We start from the raw sequence: 20,557 nt of genomic DNA, 5'->3' as shown, positions 1-20,557 counted from the left end.
TGCTCACGTCCCATCTACAGACCACACACTCACAGCACCTTCCCAAAGCACAGTCTGACCTGGGTTAGCATATTTCTGAGGTCTGACATGTGGATTTAGGCATGTACAGTTCTCATGCTCCCTATGGGATGGTCTGAACGACAGATACAAATATAAGGTCTTGGGGCTTGTTTTTCTTTAACACAAATGCAGAAGGAATTGTTTTGCATCCAGCTTTCTGAATTGCTTGGTTCAGTCACTGAAGCCAAGGAAATGCTAAACTGCCCATGTGCTTTCCAGCTGGTCTCTCAGATCAGACACAATTTTGCACTAAGTTTGTCCCAGAGTTATATCTCATTTTCTTTTTCACCTACACTTCAGATTCTACCAATAAAGGAGAATAGGTGCATTCCAATTGGACAAACCTGTGATTGGAGCCTGTGGTCTGCTCCAGCTGATGACAATGGATGTGTCATCCACACTTTCCACTGTGTGCTCGGGAGGTGCATCAGGAGCTGTTTAAGGGAATAAACAGAGGAGGACAGCAAGTGTGAGGATAAGAGGTAACCAAAAATTCTTGAGCAAACAGTAACAACAGCTTTCAAAGCACAGCAAGAGCCACCCACACATACCTGTAGTCTGTGAAGTAGACAGGATCAGATTCTGCTCTCCTTCTTCAGAGATCTGATAGACATTAACAATATACTTGCGACCAGGAAGCAAGTCAGGGATGTTGACAGAAGTGGCTGTGCTTGGAAGATCTGAGGAAGGCAGGGGAGAAAAATTTAATTTAGCAGTTCCATCTTCTTGCTTTCTCTGCAAAAAAGTAATTGAGATGTCTGTTCTAATCTGGGCTGAAGCACAGTCTTCCTGCGACAAAACAACAGTTTTTCTGCACTGTCTTCAGTTCACCTCAGAAGAGTTGTGTGGAGAGTTGGGACCAGCAACCAAAGGCAGGAGGGCTTGATGTGGGATATGGTAGGGCAGCTTGAGCAGCAGCCCCCTGCACACTGCAGCCATCTCAGCTGAACACTCATTTCATATCCTGACTGTTGCATTTTCAGTACAGAAATATATGGAAAAACTTTCACATGAATAGGTTATGTGGAAACACTGACTCATGAGTGAAGAAGAATGACATTATGAGGGCTGGTGAACTTCTCTCCCTGCTCCCAGATGTCCACCTACATGCCAGATGTAGAAAATTCCCCAAGAAGCAGCTTCTTGCTGGCCAGACTGAAGCCAAGCATCTTAAGGGAAACTGGGAATTGCCTTTCAATCTGCCTGTAAATCTCTGTCTGTAGACAGATGAGCTCAGGAGCTGCTTCACAGCACAGCTCAGCTGTCTGGGCAGAAAGGTGGTGACAGTGCTGGCAGCCCCCATGTGAGCCACTTCTGCTCAGTGTCCAAGCCTGTGAGTTCAGGGGAGCAACAGTCCAGGAAGAGTTATTAGGTCAGGAGATTGCTACTCTTTTTGTCATGTTCTTCTACCACACTCATAGCCCAATAACTAGTATAACATCAAATATCTGAGGTGAGATATTGCTATTACCACTGTCAAGATAGGAAATTAGGAAAAAGAAGTTAAGACGAAATTACATGTGGTACGAGGGGTCTAGAGTAGATGCTGGAAAAGCAGTTTCGACTCCTATGTCTGAGTCCAGGCCTTTAACCAGCTTCCCAGCTCAGTTAAGCTGTCATGTTATCAAAGATGGAGAAGATTTGATCCAAACAAAACAACTGACAGAGCAGAGTGGAACATGAGATATCCATGAGACAACAAGCAGCCAAGAGAGGGCATTTGGGAATGATTTCTCTCTGTCCGTTCTGATGGAAGGACAAAGGTAAGCCAAAGGAAATTAGCCAGGAGGCAGGTTCTAAAAAACAGATTTGGTTCTCTTCTCATTTGCATTGCTGCTCACTTCAGGATGCTGTGGAAGCCAGTAACTTTACATGATTTCAAAAGGAAAAAGAACTGAGCAAATTCATGGAGATGAAAAGAATAATTATATCTACCCAGAGTTATTACTCATCCACTGCTCCTGGCTCAGGCAGTTTTCCTCTGCAGAATTCTGGGACAGTATTCTGAAGGGATATTGCTATATACTTGCCTTGTTCTCTTACAGCTCTTAATGGAGAAAAGACAATGAACTAAGTGAGTTTTTCATCTGAGCTGGTCCTGCCACTCTCATATCCTAATTGAATCCTACTGAAAGACAGGGAGATGCTCAGATGTTTACACCAGCTCTACGGACTGCCACAAAACAGCAATGCTCTGACTGTGAGCAATGCTTTGGTCTGGACACTCCAATTTTGTCTCACCAAGGTACTGTGGTTCATCACCCTCCTCGCTCAGCTCATACTCAACACGGAATCCAGAAACGGTGTCAGAAGCAGAAACCCAGGAGACAACAAAGCTGTTGGATGTGATTTCAGTGACAGATTCTGAGGTAGCAACCACGGGAGGAAGAAGAGTTGTCTCTCCTGAAACAGTGTTGCCTGCAAGAGAGAAGAAACAGAGGTTGCATTAAGCATCACTACTTTTGTGTTAACTGGGATGCACGAAGCAAGGACTTGGGTGAAGGAGATTAGGTTTTCCTGGATTCAACTCACTTGTCACTGCTGTGGTGCTGGTTGTGGTAAAATCAAAGCGGGTGACTTCTTTGTGGCCATACTGCTGGACACTGATGAGCTGTCCTTCATATATCACACCAGGCTTCAGGCCTGAGATGGTGTAGGAGTTCCGGTGGCCAGGGATGGTGGCTTCCTTCCACTGCCTTCCAGAGTTTTTCTGCAAGAAAATGGACACTCAGATAGTGAGAGACTCCCTAGGCTGCAAGCAGGGGGATCTAGTGACCTAACCTGCTGTGTGGTTACTAATCACTGTAGTATTTAAACAAAGGTATGACTTGAATGGCTTTAATGCACAGACAGAATCAAGTCAAAGGAGATGAGAAAAGTATGCCAAGAAGCAGGACTAGTGGCATTGAGTTATTAGGTTTTACAGGAGTAAATTAAAAACAACCTAGCTTTGAACTTTACCCTTTAAAAGGAACATTATTTGTCACAAACTCAACTCTTTCCTTCATCAAAAGCACAGTAAGGCATGAAGTAGTGGCTGGAAAATATATATTTGAAGGCTGTTCATAAAAACACTCTAACCCATCATCTGAAAACAATATACAGAAAAGTTCTTCCCTTTTACCCTGTGTTTGAACTCTATGGGAAGCTTTAAAATAATGCTCCATCCTCTGAGGTTTGTATTCCAGTGCTTTAAAGTCCATTTCATTCAGGCCTTCATCCAAGATACACTGAAGTCAGTAAAAAGACTTGAGTGCCTTGAATGGCTTTGGATCAGGGCCTTTATTGTTCTCTTAATAACAGGCACCATTGAGGTACTAATGCTCTTAATCATTAAGTGGTCTTTTGTGAAGCTGTACTCAGGGGAGCTGGAACACAACTGATCTGCGTTGGTTAAACCAAATCATTCCTCACAGAGGAATCAGCCAGCAAGCAGTGGTTAACCAGTTTTGGTTTAGACTTTGGAGAAGATCGGAGTGACTGTTTATTTAATCCTACACTGAGCTGTTTATGATTTCACATCCTACTCATTTTTACCTCCTCATTAATAGAATAAAATGTATCCCAGTTGTCTCTGGATATGCATGTTACTAAAACAGCATTTCTTTGGATGAAGCAGCTTCCACAAGGATTTACATTCCTAAGGTAAGGAAGGATATAAACTTGTCTGCTTGCTGTACTTAGTGCTTTGTTTAATAAAATACTTTATGAACACAGCAACCACTGAAGTTCAGGCAGGAAAACATTTAATTGTTAAACAGCACTGGCTCTTTTTGATGCTCAAGAGTAGCTGTTGACCTCAACAGGACAAAGACACTGAACAAGCAACTCAAGTTTGCTGAAAGTGTGTCAACCACTTCTTTCAGACACCAGAAAAAGCCAAATAAAGTACTCTTGATGAACAAATGATGGCAAATGTGGCACTCACCGGTCTCCAGCGCAAGATGTACTGGGTGATGTGAGACCGTTCAGGAGCATTCCACTGGATGGGGTGGGAGTTTGGCTGATTGGTGCTCTCTGTGATGATCACCTGAACAGGCCCAGTTGATCCTGAAAAAAAGAACTGCCAGTTTTAACATACTGGGGATGTTGTGGAGTCACCAAAAAGCAAGAAAGCTGCACGGCTCACATAGTATTTCTATACACGGAAAATCAGTTTTATTGCCTTTCTATCCTTAATGCTTCATTTCTACCTAGAAAACCAGTGAATCACAATATATTCTGTGGGAGAGTTAATCTGCACTGCTTGGGTCCATTTCCTGTGAGCTATCAGTGAAATGGAAAATGGGAGAGGTCTAGTACAGAAAAAGTCTGTAAAGCAAAGTCTTGTTCAAAGAGATGGAGGGAACTTCTCAGCAACCATTTTCATCACTGATATTTTCTGCAATGGCAGCAGGGAAGCTGATAAAAAAACATCTGCCAAATCTGGGTCTAATCATGCAGCATGGTGAGGGAAAATTCCTAATCTGACATTGAGTACACCCTGAAAAAAACCCACTAATCTTCTATGATTTGACTAAATTTCTTCATCAGTTCATTTGAAACATTGAATTTTCATAACTCTGTGGAGGACTCTGCAGATAGTGAGACTTGTCTCCTGCACACAAACCCCACCAGAAGGGCTGGTGGAAGTCCTGACACAAAACAGGCCCATGAACTCAAGAAAATACAAGTTCTGCAGTGCTCTAATGCTTAAGACTACTGCTTGCATTCAGCTAGGTCAGGCTCAGGCCTATTTTCTCCATAAAGCTCTCCAATAGAGAAGGACAGATTTTACAATCCCACGGGTCTCCTTTCAGTCCCTCCCAGCCCCACTGGGGAGGTTTCACTGAACACTCAGCAGCACTGTCCTCATGTTAGTTCTCAGAAAATCCCAGCAAAGAGATCCCCAGAATGTACAGGAAAGTGTTTTAGCCATTAAATAGCTGCACACTCACCGCATTCCCAACATTTCTAATAATAATTTACCTGGACAACCATGTAACATATATACCTGTTCCCCATTTAAGAGGATTTCTAGAAAAACAAACTTGTGTCCACAGGCAGAAAATTTCAAAGCTCACCTAACCCCAAACCTACATTCAGAAACATTAGATTTGGTTTATTTACACATTTTCAGTCACTCTTGTGTCTAAAGCAGCCCAAAGCCCTGGTCTCCAGGCTAGAGGCATGCATACTTCACATAGCTCAGGGAGATGTTTGTTTAAGCAGTCTGACAGGACTCAGTGAAGCTCAGCAAGCCCTAATACTTCATCTTATTCAGATTAAGACAGTGGCAGTTGCAACCTCAAACAGGAAAGTAGAGAGGTTCCCCTTATGTTCTGTTCGGGGAACTGAAGCTGAACAACCAACAAACAGGCATTGCCCATCCCTATAAAGAGTTCCTGGAACTGCCTGGACAAACAAGAGTTCAAATATTTAATTTCTTTGGGGCACTGATCAGGAAAAACATTTCGTTCCATGGTGGATTTTGCTTCTGTAATGAGCAGAAAAGGAAGGGCTACACATATGTGAGTTTCAGGCAATATAAGCTGAAGATTACACATGTGATATCACTAAATACCAAGAGGCAATGTAAACCCAAGCTGTTGTGTGCACTGAAAGGCACTCTCTGAACTAACCCTGGCCTCAGGAATAGCTGCAAATAGCTTGGGCCCCTCTTTATAACCCCGACACCTGCTTGTGTCTGCCAAGGGACAGGGAAAATCTCTTCAGTTTTAAAAGGAAACCAAAAGGCATTAGGTACAGAAACCTGAACAGTGATGCGAGGGGTGGAAAGCTAGCTTTCCTCAGGTCTTACTCAGCAGGTGAGTTCATTTTCAGTTGGGTTTCTTACCTGGGTAGGTCTGCAGAGGTTGGCAGTGCCATTCTCCAATCCCACGGCCATAGCAATAGCACTGGTATCTGACCCCATGGACATACTTCTCCCAGGAGTCTCCAATTTGGTAGAAGGTGCGGGTTTCCGAGTCCTGGCACTGGTCTGAAGGCACAAGAGAGACGGTTCACCACTGTGTGTTACTGAAACCACACTGAAATATCTACAGAGGAAAGCTCCAAGAGACTTTGGCACAAAGAAATGCAACACCAATGTTCATTTGCAAATATACGTAAAATGTATACAAATGTACATTAAGTGGCAACAGAACTTTAATTCCAAATCACTGCATGTATTAAGTTAGATATTAGGGGGCTAATTCAGCTGTGATGCATTTCAGTGGGGTGTTCCTTCTAGAAAGGATTTCATCCACTCTGGAGCCCAGTTCTGCTCTGGCCAACTGAGCTCATCTCATCCAAAGCTAAACCATGCTGCTCTCAAGGAGATCAAAGGCAAAAATTCCTCCTGCCGTCAACAGAATTCATTTGTGATTTAAAAGTCCCACGAATTATCAGCAGAATCTTTCCCTATTTACCACTGTAGAAACCAAAGGGGGACAGATCAGATCCTGAAATCAGCTTAACTAGTGTAAATACAGCACAGTACAGCACTTCAGTACACCTTCTACTCTGACAACTGCCTGTATGCCTGGCTCAATGGAAATTCTCAGTGAGAACTAGCATTATGTTTGCTTGGATAAATAAGAGCTTTGTTTAGAGAGAGCAAACAAAATTAAAACTTTAATTGTACCTACATAGAAAGCTGAAATCATCCCCCCACCCCTTCCTTCAAACTAGTAATTTTCAGGAGCTTTACAATCCATGTTCCTTGAGTAAACTCGTACGGGTATTACTGTAAATAAAGTAGAACTTCACAACTAGTAATTTCCAACAGATTTTCTTGGCAATAGTTTGAAGCTCTCTTGGACTTAGTAATTGCAAACCAAACAACCAGGTCTTATCTTCCAATCAAGGTTTGCTAGGGAAGGGGGGGAGGCAGAAGAGATGAAATCTCCTTGTTCCTGAAGAGAGCCATGATGGTTTTAGCTAACCTCCAGAGCACTATTAACATGTGCTCTCATCCTGAGCTTTCCCTCTTTGCCAGAACAAAGGGCAGCCAAAAAATCAATTCAGTCCAAGGTCAGTTAATATGTGCTGGTCTCCTTCCTCAGCTCAGGGAGAAGACTCCAAAAGATTTTAGGATAGAGAAAGGCAAGAAAACTGATCCCAGCATCAGTGCCCACCTGCATGTTTTATCAGTGTTCAGGCTGAGAGCCCTGCTCAGCTGACAGCTCAGGTACCAGAATCCAGCCAAATCACCACAGCCTGGGAACCTGCTACACTTTAGAACATAGGCTGGCCACAATCATGATTCCTCTGTGGCAGGTGTGATAACCCAAGCTTATGTTCTTAAATTAAGAAATGCCCTTTCACTTACCCTCCAGCAAAAGCAGTGCTTCTTCTATTTTTGCATTTGTACAATTCAGGACAAAGTGGACAAAGACTGGGCCCAAACTCACACACCGGTTTCTCCATACCAGTTTACACAGAGAGCCACAACAGGTGCTTGGGAAGTGGGGGCAGCCAGTGACTCACCAACAGGATCACACTTCCATCTCCCCCGGCCCTGGCCAAAGCAGGTGCAGTTCAGCATGTGCCCCTCATCATGACGCTTGTGGAAGGTCTGGTTCACATCATAGGTGATGCCATCCACAATGCACTGGTCTGGGGGAGAGAGTAGAGAGTATCAGCAATTGGTCTAAGTATTAAGAGAGAACCCTTCTGCTTGGGACATCATTTCCTCTGCTTGATCACCACACAGACTGACCATGACAAGCTCCATTCCAGCAGAAAGGAGCCCTCCTGTAATCTGTGACCCTCACAGTGCTGCACACACACCCCTGCTCCCGAGTTCATCTATCAGCAGTATGCAAATAAGCAAAACTTGCAGAAAAAGAGGTCTGCAGGACACAATCCAGCTACAGAACTGCCTTGTTGTTCCTTTGGACAGATTCCACATGTGAACGAAAATCTAAACCACCACACTGATTCTCCAATCACCTCCTCTGAGGAACATCTCAACTGAAACTCCTCAGTGAGTACTGCCTCAAATCACTGGAACTACACAAGGAGAAAAGGGCTGCTCCAAATTTATAAAGATATAATGAGGAAGCACCAGCCATTCTCATGATGTTATTCTGTCGGGTATCTCTGCTACCCTTTGTAGTGATCTGAAGGCAGAGGCAGATCTATTACACACACAAGATGCTGCCAGTGCCTACCAGTCTACTCTTCCCTCAAAACCCAGCAACCAGACCCCATGCTTTAGTACAATGGTATCACTCTATTAGGTTCAATGTCCATCTGGGATCTGGCCCAGAATTCCTAAAGCCAGTCTAATCACAGCAAGGAGCAGAAAGACAAAACAAACATGAAAACCACCCCAGAAGCAAGTTGTTTTGTTAAGTGGGACCCAGGAGACCCAAGTTCAGTTCCGGAGTCACCTCTGGATCATCTGTCCTTGGGGAAGTGAGTCCAGGCTTTCATTCCCTATCATATTTTCCCACACCATGGGCACGGCATCAGGATAAACCAAGGAGCGCTCAGACTCTCCTGCAGGCGCCAAGATCTGGCTGCTCTGTTTAAACAGCTCTACTCAGATAACCTTTGCCTTTTGACAAAGCAAAGTATCTCTACCCTCTCCTCATCAAGAAAGACCACTTCCACTCCAGAATGAACTGCAGAGAACTAGCTGTGTAAGTGGAAACAGGAGTTGCACAGACCAGAACTTTGAGCAGTGCCTTTCTCACTGTTCTGAAGGAAACACATTAAAAAAAACCCTTCCAAAGCCCTTGAGTGAGCCTTTCCCTATAAATTATATGCCATTTCAGCAGTGGTGTTAAAGAGGCCTTTCTTGGCCTCTTGACAGCAACCCCCCTCCTTTTCCAGACATGAAGCCAATGCTGTGAGCTAGCTGTAGGATGATCAAATGTCTGTGCTTTTAAGTCTTCTTTTTTTGGTATTGCTTAAGTACTTCTCCACTTGGACCACTCATACAAATGAGTAAATAAATAAGAATAATCTCCATGCTTTCCTGCCAGCTTTTCATATAGATTAGCCAGCAAAAGGCTAGTTCAGCACAGAGGAATTGAAAATTTCACTACGGAACAATAAAACAGAACAGCTCTGCTTTCAAACTTCAGACTAGTCTGGAGTTTTGTCTGTTCTTGAGGCAGGGAGGTGCCTATACTGAGCTCTCTGTAAAATCACAGTGGTGCCAATTCCTAAATCTAGACAAAAGGAAGGAGGGATAGCATGATCAAGATCATCAAGGTTTGCTTCTGCTTGAGCCTGTAAAGGCTGGAATATACTTTTCCAGCACATAACAAGCAAAGAACTTCACAGCTCCTCTAATTCCCTTCCTACTCCAAGGAGTAAACTGCGGTTCTTGAGCCTGGGCTCAAGCCTGCAACGACAGAAAAGCATACCAATTTCTCCCACCTGGACTAAAGTGGTGGTATCAACATGGAAATCAGTACCTCTGAGCTGTGAATAGGCAATGCAGGTCCATTCTCCACGGCCATTTCCTACACAAGTACATCTCATCATGTGGCCCATGTCGTGCTGCTTATCCCACTGGTCCCCAACACGGTACATGACACCATCATTGGTTGTGCAGATTTCTTCATGGGCTGGGTGAGAAGAAAGCAGGAGGATATTTATGAGGCCAGAATTTACAACATCTTGAGGACTGAGACCATTTGCAATACCCCTTCATACCACGTAGTGGTTTCTGCATCTTAACAAGGAAATTTTGGCACCCACTCCAGTATAGGTTCCCCAGCAGATCTCCACCAGTTTGCACATGCTGAGGAGCATGCCTAGCATGCTTTGTAGCAAAGAAGGAATGAAAATTGCCTTCTCCCAACATTGCCTAAATCTCTGCTAGAGGTGGTCAATGGGGGGAAAAAAAAGGACAAAACAAAGCTTCAGAAATGCCTTAAAGGGCTCTGGGCTGGGACACAGCTCACTGGAAGTCATCAGTAACTGACCAACAGAGAGGTCTTCACTTTCCAGCTCAAAGAACCACATACAAGTGCTCCATAACCCCGTTATGGCTCTCAGCCTTACCAGCCATGGGGCAGAATCCAAACTTCTGGTCAGCATCGTAGTTCTCGGTGGTTCCACACCACTTCATGTTGTCCCTCCGTCCCTCAGAAGTACAGTCGGTGTAGTTGCGGTTGTTGTACAGGAAGGGGAAGTGGCACAGAGCACCATTGGAATTGCCACCACGTGTCTGGACCAAAACTACAAAAATGAAAAGAAAATAGATGCAAATGCAGCCTTTGCACTCTCTCTTAGCATGCATGAAAGAGCTTGGAAAACAAACCACTAGCACTACTTTTTCCCACGTGTGCCCTGTATATAATCCACAGGCTTCTTTTCTTGCCTTTAATTAATTCAGATGTGGAAACATAAGCTTTGCACGAGGTCAGTTCAGTTCAAGCTTTGCTTTGGAAGGAGCTGCAGAGCAAGCCATGAGAACTCCTGGGAAATAGGGAAAACTGAAGCTTACTTTGTGTGTTTGGGAAGTAGCTCTGCACATCCCTTCTCCCAAGGCCTAGGGAATGAAATAAACTCATAGCTCTCAGCATACCAGTATTATCTCACTGGAGCTATTTCCCAGCAGTGCCTTTCAGCTCTAAGGGAAGCCTTCACCCTCAGGAAAGGGTTACAGTTCAGTTATGTACAACAGGGCAAGCCAAAACCTCTCTGCAGGCTGGAAGCTTCATGTTTTGCAACCAGCAGCGGAAAGAGGGCTGTAATCTACCTGAACTAATCACCTCTTGAGCAACTCTGCTTTACAAATATTGGTGAACAAGAAGACATTTACTGAGATTTTTCTCCATCACATTTCTCTTTTCCACAGTGTATCACAAGAAGCCTCTCTAAAACTTGAATGTGTGCATGGACAGGGACAGTGTTTGGTTTTTCATTGGGGAGCGGGGAGGGAGGGGAGGGGTTTTGTTGTTGTTGTTGCTTTTGGGTGGCTGGTTTGTTTGTTTTTTTTAAAAAGAAAATACTATATGCCCATCAGAGAAAGGCTTGACTTTTATCAGGAAAAAACCAACCAAAGTAGAACAGAATTTTTTTAGAAGTGTCTGTGCAGTGTGAAAAGCAGCATTTTCATGGCGGAACATGAAATACTCTTTCCAAGGTCAGATCCCAAAGAAGCTGCCTGGACACTGCTCCATGGATGTCTGACAGGCACTCCAGAAAGTGCAACCACACAGGTAGATGTGTGCTGCAAAGGGAACACTGACCATCCACAGACAAGAGGGAATGCTGCTGCATTAGTCATGCCCCAGCTCTTGACTGGTGACCACAAATCACATGAAGATCACTGCTATATATGGCAGCCTGGCTAGATAGCCAGGATGGAGGGAGTGACAAACTGTACTCCATGGATATCCTCCTCTTTGCAGCCTAATATGGGCATTACTTGAAGCAATTCACCCAAGCAAAGCCAAAGATAAGCATCCTTTGGGCCAAAGCGCCACCCTGACCAGGTACTCCCATTCTAAGGTCAGCTCAGAGGAGAGAGAACAGGACTCAAAGGGTACATCTGTAACACCCTCCAAAGATGCCAAGAGCACACAAGTGCTCTGTCATCAGGCAGCCCTCCTTTCACAGCACTGCCTTACTACCTTAAGTCCCTCCAGACTGCTGGAATTGGTCAGGCAGACTGTTACTGTGTCCTCTGCTCATTCCTCCATCCCTACACCAGGGTCACATGCATGTGAAGACCCTCTAAAAGAAGAGCTCACCATTCTGCTCGGTACAGAAGGAGTATCTCCTGTCCTGCTCGAAGTTGGAAGTGGTGCTGCACCAGAAGTGCCCATCTGTGCGGCCTTCGGTGGTGCAGGAATAGAAAGTCCTTCCATCGTAGGTGAAGGGCAGGACACAGGGTTCTCCATCAGAATTGCCACCATACGTTTGGGTCACAGCTTCAAAAAGAAAAATCACAGCATTAGACTGCAATCCCCAAATGTCAGGGCTCTAAAACAGCCCTTCCAGGCCAAGTTGCTGGCTGCTGGGAACCCACACTGACTGCCATGGACCCAGGCCAATACACACCAACAGGCAGCTCCACAGCTGTGGCATTTTTTTACATTCTTTTCCAAACATACATTATCGCAGCTCCATTTGAATAAAGTTATTAATGCTGCTCCCCAAGGGCTCTGTTTCCCCTCAGCAGGTTATATATAGCTCACTGGGAAACATTTCTGCCCTACAGAACGAGGCTTTGAATAACCAAACCATTTCTTCCCCCCTTGTACTCTGAAGAAGGCATACTGGAGAAAGGTGCATTTCTGATATACACACAGAGGGTTCTACTTGGAAATTATGCCACAGGACAGCCCTAGAGACCTCACAGGCGTGAACAGGCACTGCACACCAACTCATACCTATCTCCTGGCAGCTGACTCCGTTGCCCAGGCAGGTGCACAGCATTTGCTGGCTGCCCTGTGTCTTGAGCCACTGCATGCCCACGGAGTACACGATGCCGTTGTCCGTGATGCACTGGCCGTAGGGCTGGGGCTGGGGCTGCTGCGGCTGGTACAGCGCCGTCTGCACGTTGGTGATGCTGGGAGAGCCAGAGCCTGTGGCACAACACGAGACACAAGGGACACGTGGCGTGAAAAGCCCAGCAACAGAATGCTGCCGTAAAATGCTGAGATAATAAAACCTGAGGCACTCCATCAGATGGAAGGCACAACACTCTTAAGCTTCCGGAGATGCAGCTTAATTATTCCACTTAGCAATTTTCAAAATTAGAAGAGCAACTCCCCCTTCTGCTAATGACAGCCTCTGGTTTCCAGCTCTGTAGAATGGCTTTAGAAGGGATTTAGAAACTGCTTTTCAAAGGAATTGTGAAGAAAACCTTATTTTTTTTTTCAGAAAAAAAAAAAAAGGTTAGTTGAAGGAACTGCAGAACAGAAAAATCAAGATCAGTGACAAGACAATAAAAAATTACCAAGGAAGTAGCGAGATAAGGCAAAAAGGATCAGTTTTGAATTTTTCATTAAAAACAAGAAGAATAAACTGAAAATGTATTCTTTTACTGGGCAATTTTAAAATTTTGAATCAAAGTTTTTGGCACATTATCATTTGGAATAATACTGAGAGGCAAACGGGCTTTTTGTTGTCTACATCATATCAATTTCTTGCTAATGATTCCCACAGGAACCTCCACAAATTCAGCTCTGCTGAAATAGGGGAAATAATAATGGAAACAAAATACTGGCACCCTTCAAGTGTTCTGCATTTTGAAGTTTAGACCTTCTGAGAATTTGAAGTTAGCCCAATGGAGTTAAAGGTCATTTACCAAGAAAACTTTAGTGCAGGCACTGCAGGAAAACAGAAGTTCTACATTGCATTCCCTGATAAGAAACCCAGATCCTTAAAATGACAAAAAGAAAGAATTTAGGAGCTGAAGATTTAAACCTTGGGCACAAAAGATATGCTCTCTGTAAACTAGGCAATATTTCATACCGAAATTACAAGCTCTCTCACGTACATGTATTAGACAGCGTTGTATACATTCCTTGACATTTTTGGGTTTTTAAAGCTCACCCATTAGTAGGTGTATTTATCATGTCAAAGAAACCAGATGGTCTCAGTGGGGTTTAAATTAAGGAGATTTCAAGAAAGTTACCCTGAGGCAAATACATAAAGTTCAAACATTAACTTGGAGTGCCATGCTCCCAAGACAAAGATAGCTCTTGTGGATGCAGGGCCCTAGATGTGATTTACGGCCCTGTGATTGTGCAGGCAATCCCATGTGTATGTGCCAGCCCCATTTGTGCATGGAAACAAGGTATCAATTGATCTTCTCTCCACACGCACAAACAAGGAGCATCTCCTGAACTCTGACCCTCTCTGCTGCTGATCGTTCCCAGACAAGACTCTGAAATACCTGAATTAGGATGGAACAATTCAACTCCAAGTCCTAACCTGTCAAAACGTGCCATTCATGTTCCCCTTCCCTACGTTCCATGCCACGATGCCCCACTTACCAGTGCTGGTGGTGTGCAGGGCCGTGTGTCTCTCGCATTTCCACTCGCCTCTGCCGTTCCCGGTGCAGACGCACTGGAGCAAGTTCCCACGGTTATCCTTCTTGCTCCAGTTGTCCCCAATTCTGTAGGAAGTCTTGGTGTCGTGGTCATTGCAGCGATCTGTGTGAGGAACACGACTCTCAGCTGTGCCTGCTCTGGGTGGCTTCACTGGGCAGTTTCTAGCACTCAACCACCAACTCTATCAAACAAGCTCATACTTTAAAGACTGAACTAAAGGCCCACCTCATTCTCTGGAGCCCACCATTGCAATTCCTACATGCACTAAAGCCTGCACTAAACTGCACAGGCTGAGAGCATCCCAAATTTCCATTCATTTCCAGAATTGCTCTTTCACTTTGCAGCCGTTGTCAAAAAGCTACTTTTTAAAGTCATTCTAAACCCATTCTGTCCAGCACCTTCAAAGCTTGTTTTAATGCCCCTTTTTTTTCTTTTAAGAAAAAATCAGGAGTCTTTGTAGCTGGGTCATTTCATACTACACAAAGGGTACAGTTCAATTTCAGGGCTCTCTTTCATCTGGAAGGGACTAAAACCTGTTTGAGGACAACATGTAAAATCCCACTTTTCTTCCAAAACAAGCCTGCATGAAGCTGCAGTGAAGTTAACACAAGCTGCTCAAGTCATACCAGGAGTACCAGACTTTCTAAATCTCTTCAATAACCCACAGCCCGCGATGAATTGAGTAAAAGGGTTCAAAGGACAGCACAACAAACTACTTTTGTCTGGATGCCAGATCCACATGGATTAACTAGTTCTTCTTCCATTACAACATTTTACCTTCTTATTCAAGGGAAACTTGATACAGTGGCTCAAATATAATCATGGATCAATGAACACGGATTTATGAAGAACTGTGGAAGGACATATGCATTAAGCCAGATAGCCACTGAGAGAGCACAGGGGATAGAATGTGAATGCAGAAAACATGTTACTGATTCACAGTGCTAAAATGACCAGAAATTGAGCATTTGCCAGAAGAATGGTAAATTGGTGAGGTATTCATCATCCAATTTTGCAAATGTGAAAAAAACGTGTCTCATGGACACTCTTCTCAATGAAAAGCTGAAATGTCACTGAAGCAAACAGCTGTGATTCTGAAAAATGCTGGCCATAAAAGATATATAACAGCAGCACCCACTTGAAGTGTTAGGCCACTTTGTGGGCTAGAAGTATCATTTTATATACATAAATTTGAATTTCTCTATTCAAATGTAATTGGAAAACAAAATGAAAAATGAACAGGTCATTAAATTGCAATTTCCCCCATGATACAACAGGGCAGACCTCAGTTATGGAAAGAAAGCTACTGCCAAATACATTTTATTAGTAATAATAAGTCCTCCAAAATTCACAAACAACACATTCTGTTTTATTCATTCCTATTTGACAGCTAATGATTTTTCCTTGTATGTCTTTAACAGACTTAATATTGTCAAGGCTGGGTTGATTTTTACAGCTTATTTCTTGAACAAGTCTCTCCAGATCTTCCATTTTAATCTCAACTCTCCTTAGTGTCTTATTCTTACATGTCTGCTGTTTGTATCAGCAAAAATCCATTACTTGTGTGCCCCGAGGCAACTGAAAGGCTACAGAAGAGTTTCTCAAACCTTGCATAACCAAGGTGTAAGGTACAAAGTTAAATTTTCTTGAGGCAACTCGTGTAAGCCCGAGATAGGGGCAAGCTCTGTGGTGGAGCTAACAGGACTGGAACAGGAGGTCAATAAACAAGCAAGATTTTGGATTTTAAGGGCCCTGTTTGCTTTGCAAATACAAATAAAATGGGAGTATTTACGGTAATGTCCCTCAATGATGCAAAAACTTTAAAAAAACAAAACCACCTGTGCTGCTAGAGCAGGAAATGGGGTGGGAAAAGTGATAGGAGAGATGGTAGAGCAAGCAAAACAAGCCCTGGTTTAGCTGACACAAATTAAAACAGTAATAGAGAGAAAGAAACAAGAAAACACTTTAATCTTGCAGATCCTGCTGTTGGAAAGGGTATTTAACTTTAAAAACTCCAGATTGTACCTCAGAAGGCTACCTGAAAGCACAGAAATAGGCATCCTGGGCTAAACTCTCTGCCATTTTGTGGGCCAGGCGATTTCCCTGACTTCCTGGGAGATGCCTGGCTATGGCTCAGCTGACCTGCAGGTTCCTTAAACCCTTCTCTCTCCATGAGATTAAATCCCCAAATAATCCAGGCACCTCTGTCGCCAGCACTGATCACCAGCTCTGGGGGATGTTCCCAGACTGCAAATGGTGACTGGGGCACCACACAGGCCTCTCTTCCCTCAGAAGGGTCTGCTTCCCACCACCTCCCAGGGCACAGCCACCCCTCTCCAACTACTGTTACTTGCACAGGGCAGATGAAGGAATAACTTTCCTTTCCCATGCAGGATGAAAGTAAGTAAGAAAATAAATGAAAAATTAAGTAAGATAAATAAAACAGAGCAGCCAGCAGTTGCCAGGCTGGCACTTACTTCTGGAGGTGCAGGTGATGCGGCCGCTGCCCTCACCGAGGCAGGTGCAGTCCACCATCATCCAGCCCTGGTAGGGCTTCTCCCAGGTCTCTCCCACCACGTAGGATGTCCCGGCTGTGTTGTCGTAGCATCGCTCGGCTGTGAGGGGAGAGTGGATCAGAGCCCACCCAGGGCATTCCCACATGGGGACACCACAGGGAAGACAAGGAAAAAGGGCCCACACCCTGACTGTGCTGAGGGAGGAGCACAGAGCAGCCACTTACCCACAGGTTTGCAGGTCCACTCGCCCTTTCCATTGCCCAGGCACACACACTCCAGCATGTACCCGCCTGTTTCGTGGGGCCGGCGCCATGTATCGCCGATCTTGTAGGACTGGCCACCCTCATGGCAGCGATCTGTGGTGGGAGAGAGGGGAGCCGAGGTGAGGGACACATCAGGAATGGCAAGGGCCACCTGGCCAGGGGCAAAGGGGGAAAGCTGGGGTGGGGCAGCAAGGAGGGGGAACAGTGAGGAGGATGAGGGGGGACATAAGCCTGTAAAATGGTGCTCCATCTTTCCCACTGGCACCCGCCACTTTCTGTATTTCCCAGGCCCTGTCCTCCTCCCTCAGCTAACTTCTCCATGTTCCAAACCACAGCCAAAGCCTGGCTGGTGAAAAGGGAATGCCAAGAAGTGATGAGGTGCTGTTTCTCCCTCACACCCTGTTCTCAGGCTGAGGGCTGGTACGGGAGGTTTTGCCTCCATCTTGTTGGAAGTAATGCCCCTTGGGCTTCTCTGTGGCCATTCATGAGGGACATGGTGGCCAGGACAGCACGTGGAGGATAAGGAGGTGCTTGGTGTGACAGGCCAGTGGGAAATCAGATCTCTTGGGTTTGGAAAGCCTACCCTGGAAAGGCAGATTCAAGCCCAGCAGTGCCCCACAGCTCTGAGGCAGCCCAGGCTGAGGGAGGGAAGCACGGTACACTGCAGTTTGCAAACACAGGGCTCGTTTCTTTGGAAGAATACAAGGAAAAAAAAAATAGCAAGAAAGAAAAAACACCCACATCCCATCATTTATTAAGAGCCAGTAAAATGTTCTGTGGGCTCATTTGTGAAAGCAGGGAATGTAGGAGTTCTGAAGATTGATTCAAAGCCAGTTGCAGTCAGTGAGACTCTCCAGTGAGCTCTAAACCAGGCTGATGATGAGGAAACAAGGCTGCTCTTACACTTGCAATTTCCTTACTGACTCTTTCTTACAACACTTATCATCCCTGCCCAATAAAATGCCATTAAATTCAGAAGGGCTCCAGCTCTATTTTAATGCTTTATTTTTTTCCCACGTTACAATGATGGCTGGTTTCCGAGTCCTCTGTGGCAACACTACTAGGATCTGCCTATGTGTCTTAAACAAGAAACTGGATACTTTTAAGAGCAAGACTTTTCTCAAAAGATACCTCAGAGACTTTGAAATCTCAGCCTAAAAATCCTTACACACAGCAATCTTCCTCTGTGCTCCCAGAAAGTTTAATTATGAACTAAAGGGAAACTGTGAACAATTCAGTGACTCAATAAGGAAAGGATTTCCAGACAGAGACATGAAAGGGGAGCTGGGGAGAAAGGACCAAGGGAAGAGAGAGAAGAGCAAGAGGAAAGTATGGGTCAGGCTAGTGAAAAAGGAGTTGCAGAAACACATTAAGCTGCTGTCTGGATATCAAATCTCAGCTCCCTTAGAGACAGGTGTTCAATGATATTTTTGGAGGATGGAGGACTGGCTCTCAGTTGGCATTTATTTATTATCATTTATTCTAAGTAGTCCCATTAATGCTGATGGTGTTATTTTGACTCACCAGCTGCAGAGCAGACTTTTTCCCAGTCAAAAATCTACTTTCATAATTGCACCTGTGTATTATATACACTCTTGTATATAATAAATTACTAACCTGTATGGCTGGACACTAGCAGTAATTTTTGGCCTATGTTTTCTCACATAGCACTTGACCCCTTGAATAAAAGGGGAGTTTGGTTGTGTATGTACATGGGGCAAGGACTTTCAGTTTCAAAGCTTTAGTGGGCTTTGGATTAAACCCCATTCAACTTTAGCTAATAGGCACTGGGAATATTGTGTAAATTGCTCTGGAAAATATGACACGAAGGAACAATAGCTCTAGGAACAGGCTCTTAGTTACATACTGGCAATGGTGCAGCTGATTCTCCCACGTCCAGCTCCAATGCAAGTACAGTCCCAGATCATGGAGTCCTTGGGGCGCTCGTAAGTCTCCCCTACCCTGTAAGTGGATCCAGTGTATTTGTCAAAGCAGGTCTCTTCAGCTATGAGGGGGGGGGGAAAAAAATTAAAAGAAAATCAACTTCATGTAACCACACCAGTAACACATACAGTCAACAGAGACACATTCCTTGCCTCCTCACACAGATACTCCTTTTTTCCTGCAGAAAAATGTCTGTGAGTCCCCTCTTTCTTCATAGGATGAAACAGCAGAGAAAAAGTTGGGTAAAGTTCGCCCCCTCTCAAGGTGCCCATGATGCTGAATAACCTCAGATACCTCTTCTTCCCTTCCCTCAAGGAACCAAAAGTTGCACATGGCAGGCACGCCTGAAAGCATCAATCCCAGCTGCTTGAAGCCAACAGTAGAGAAGACAGGAGGGAGCAAACAACCCCTGGAAACTGTGTCCTTTGTCATGCTAATCCTCCTCACTCTGATTTAGCAAAAATTAAGTAGATTAATCCCAAATTCTGCAGCACTCCCACCAAAGTCAACAGCAAAGTTCACTACTTGTGTATTGCCCACACTCATGCCTGAGTAAGTGATTACAGAACATCGGTGCTGCCACCAGACTCAAGATGTGAAGCAGAACAACTTTCTTCACTACTGGGCAGATAAAGTTCACTGTGTCATAAGGAAAACTTGCTATTGAACTTCAAAACTGTAAAACTTGGGAATTTCTGCAGAGGAAGGAAAAGTAAATTGAACCCTCTTTTATGAAGTAAGGGGACTGAGCACTCCTTAAAATACTCCAGCCATGAGGCAGACAGCACACGAGCCTTCCAAACAGATGGCTGAGATGCTCACATCTGTCTTACATGAACACTGTCAGCCAGGAACCAGTTTTTCGTCTCTTCTATCTCCAAAGCAACATAAAGGAACTACGGCAAACCAGTGGCTTCAGACCAATAAATACAGATCAATTGCATCTGATAATCTGAACTACGCCTAATCCTGGAGAGATGCAGCCTCCAGCAGACCTTGCATTTAAACTTCTTTCTGTTCCCTAAACTTCTTCTGCACAGACTAAACAATCTCATTTTACACTCAATTATAGAAAGCTCACAGCACGGCAAGGGGGCTGCAGAAAGTTGTAAGTTGAAATATTTTTAAACAAGCTGACGACACTGCACAGCTATGAAAAGTTGGGGTGAAGCAATCAGAGCAGAGCCAGAGCTGCAAAGTGACTCCAGATTTGAACTTCCCCGTGAGAGTCCAGGAGTCAGTTCAGTTCATTATAAAGAAGAGGCTGGCTCCAAAATTAATGTTTAGATCCAATCCTCCAGAGAGATGAGTGATGTTTGGCTCAGGATTCTGGTGGCAGGCCCATCGCTAATGAAAAGCATTTCTTAAAATCCCAAGCCAGATCTTCAGTGTAATTGAGTGTAGATCCCATTACTGACCCTAAGTACCAAACTTCAGCGGAAAACCTGGGCTGCCAGCCCTAACTCGTACAAGGCTTGGCTTACTCGGCACCAAAAGCCGTGCTGGGGTCTCGATGCAGACAAAAGGGGCCACCAACTTACGTTCGGGCTTGCTCTCGCAGTTGAACCCTCGGCTCCCACCGTAGCAGGTACAGACTAGAGTGTTTCCCAGGTAAGTACGCTCCCACTGCTGGTTTATCTGATAGTACCGTCCATTGTCATAGCAGGTCTCTGGGGGGAGAACAGGCGAGGGAGGAATGGGGATGCAGAGGGGGAACAGAAAGCAAAGTTCGGCGTTACCGAGGGCAGCAGCCGGGAGGGAA

General features: G+C 44.7%; 1 protein-coding gene across 1 annotated transcript in view; it reads right to left on the bottom strand.

Moving 5' to 3' along the window:
• Positions 1-20,557, bottom strand: part of FN1 (fibronectin 1) — a 67,179-nt gene that overhangs the window by 31,238 nt on the left and 15,384 nt on the right. The window contains exons 3-18 of the mRNA XM_017747093.1: positions 20,337-20,465; positions 18,719-18,856; positions 16,813-16,944; positions 16,550-16,687; positions 14,016-14,174; positions 12,405-12,599; positions 11,763-11,942; positions 10,066-10,242; positions 9,474-9,626; positions 7,531-7,659; positions 5,897-6,040; positions 3,989-4,110; positions 2,593-2,770; positions 2,302-2,478; positions 612-740; positions 405-494 (exon numbers count right to left, since the gene is read on the bottom strand). Coding sequence (XP_017602582.1) covers positions 405-494; positions 612-740; positions 2,302-2,478; positions 2,593-2,770; positions 3,989-4,110; positions 5,897-6,040; positions 7,531-7,659; positions 9,474-9,626; positions 10,066-10,242; positions 11,763-11,942; positions 12,405-12,599; positions 14,016-14,174; positions 16,550-16,687; positions 16,813-16,944; positions 18,719-18,856; positions 20,337-20,465 — 2,370 coding nt within the window. The remainder of the gene's footprint in view (positions 1-404; positions 495-611; positions 741-2,301; positions 2,479-2,592; positions 2,771-3,988; positions 4,111-5,896; positions 6,041-7,530; positions 7,660-9,473; positions 9,627-10,065; positions 10,243-11,762; positions 11,943-12,404; positions 12,600-14,015; positions 14,175-16,549; positions 16,688-16,812; positions 16,945-18,718; positions 18,857-20,336; positions 20,466-20,557) is intronic.

This window comes from Corvus brachyrhynchos, unplaced genomic scaffold (assembly GCF_000691975.1).
Source record: "Corvus brachyrhynchos isolate BGI_N302 unplaced genomic scaffold, ASM69197v1 scaffold671, whole genome shotgun sequence".
NCBI lineage: Eukaryota > Metazoa > Chordata > Aves > Passeriformes > Corvidae > Corvus > Corvus brachyrhynchos.
The sequence above is the reverse complement of the archived record's forward strand: the minus strand, read 5'-3'. Positions and strand labels throughout refer to the sequence as shown.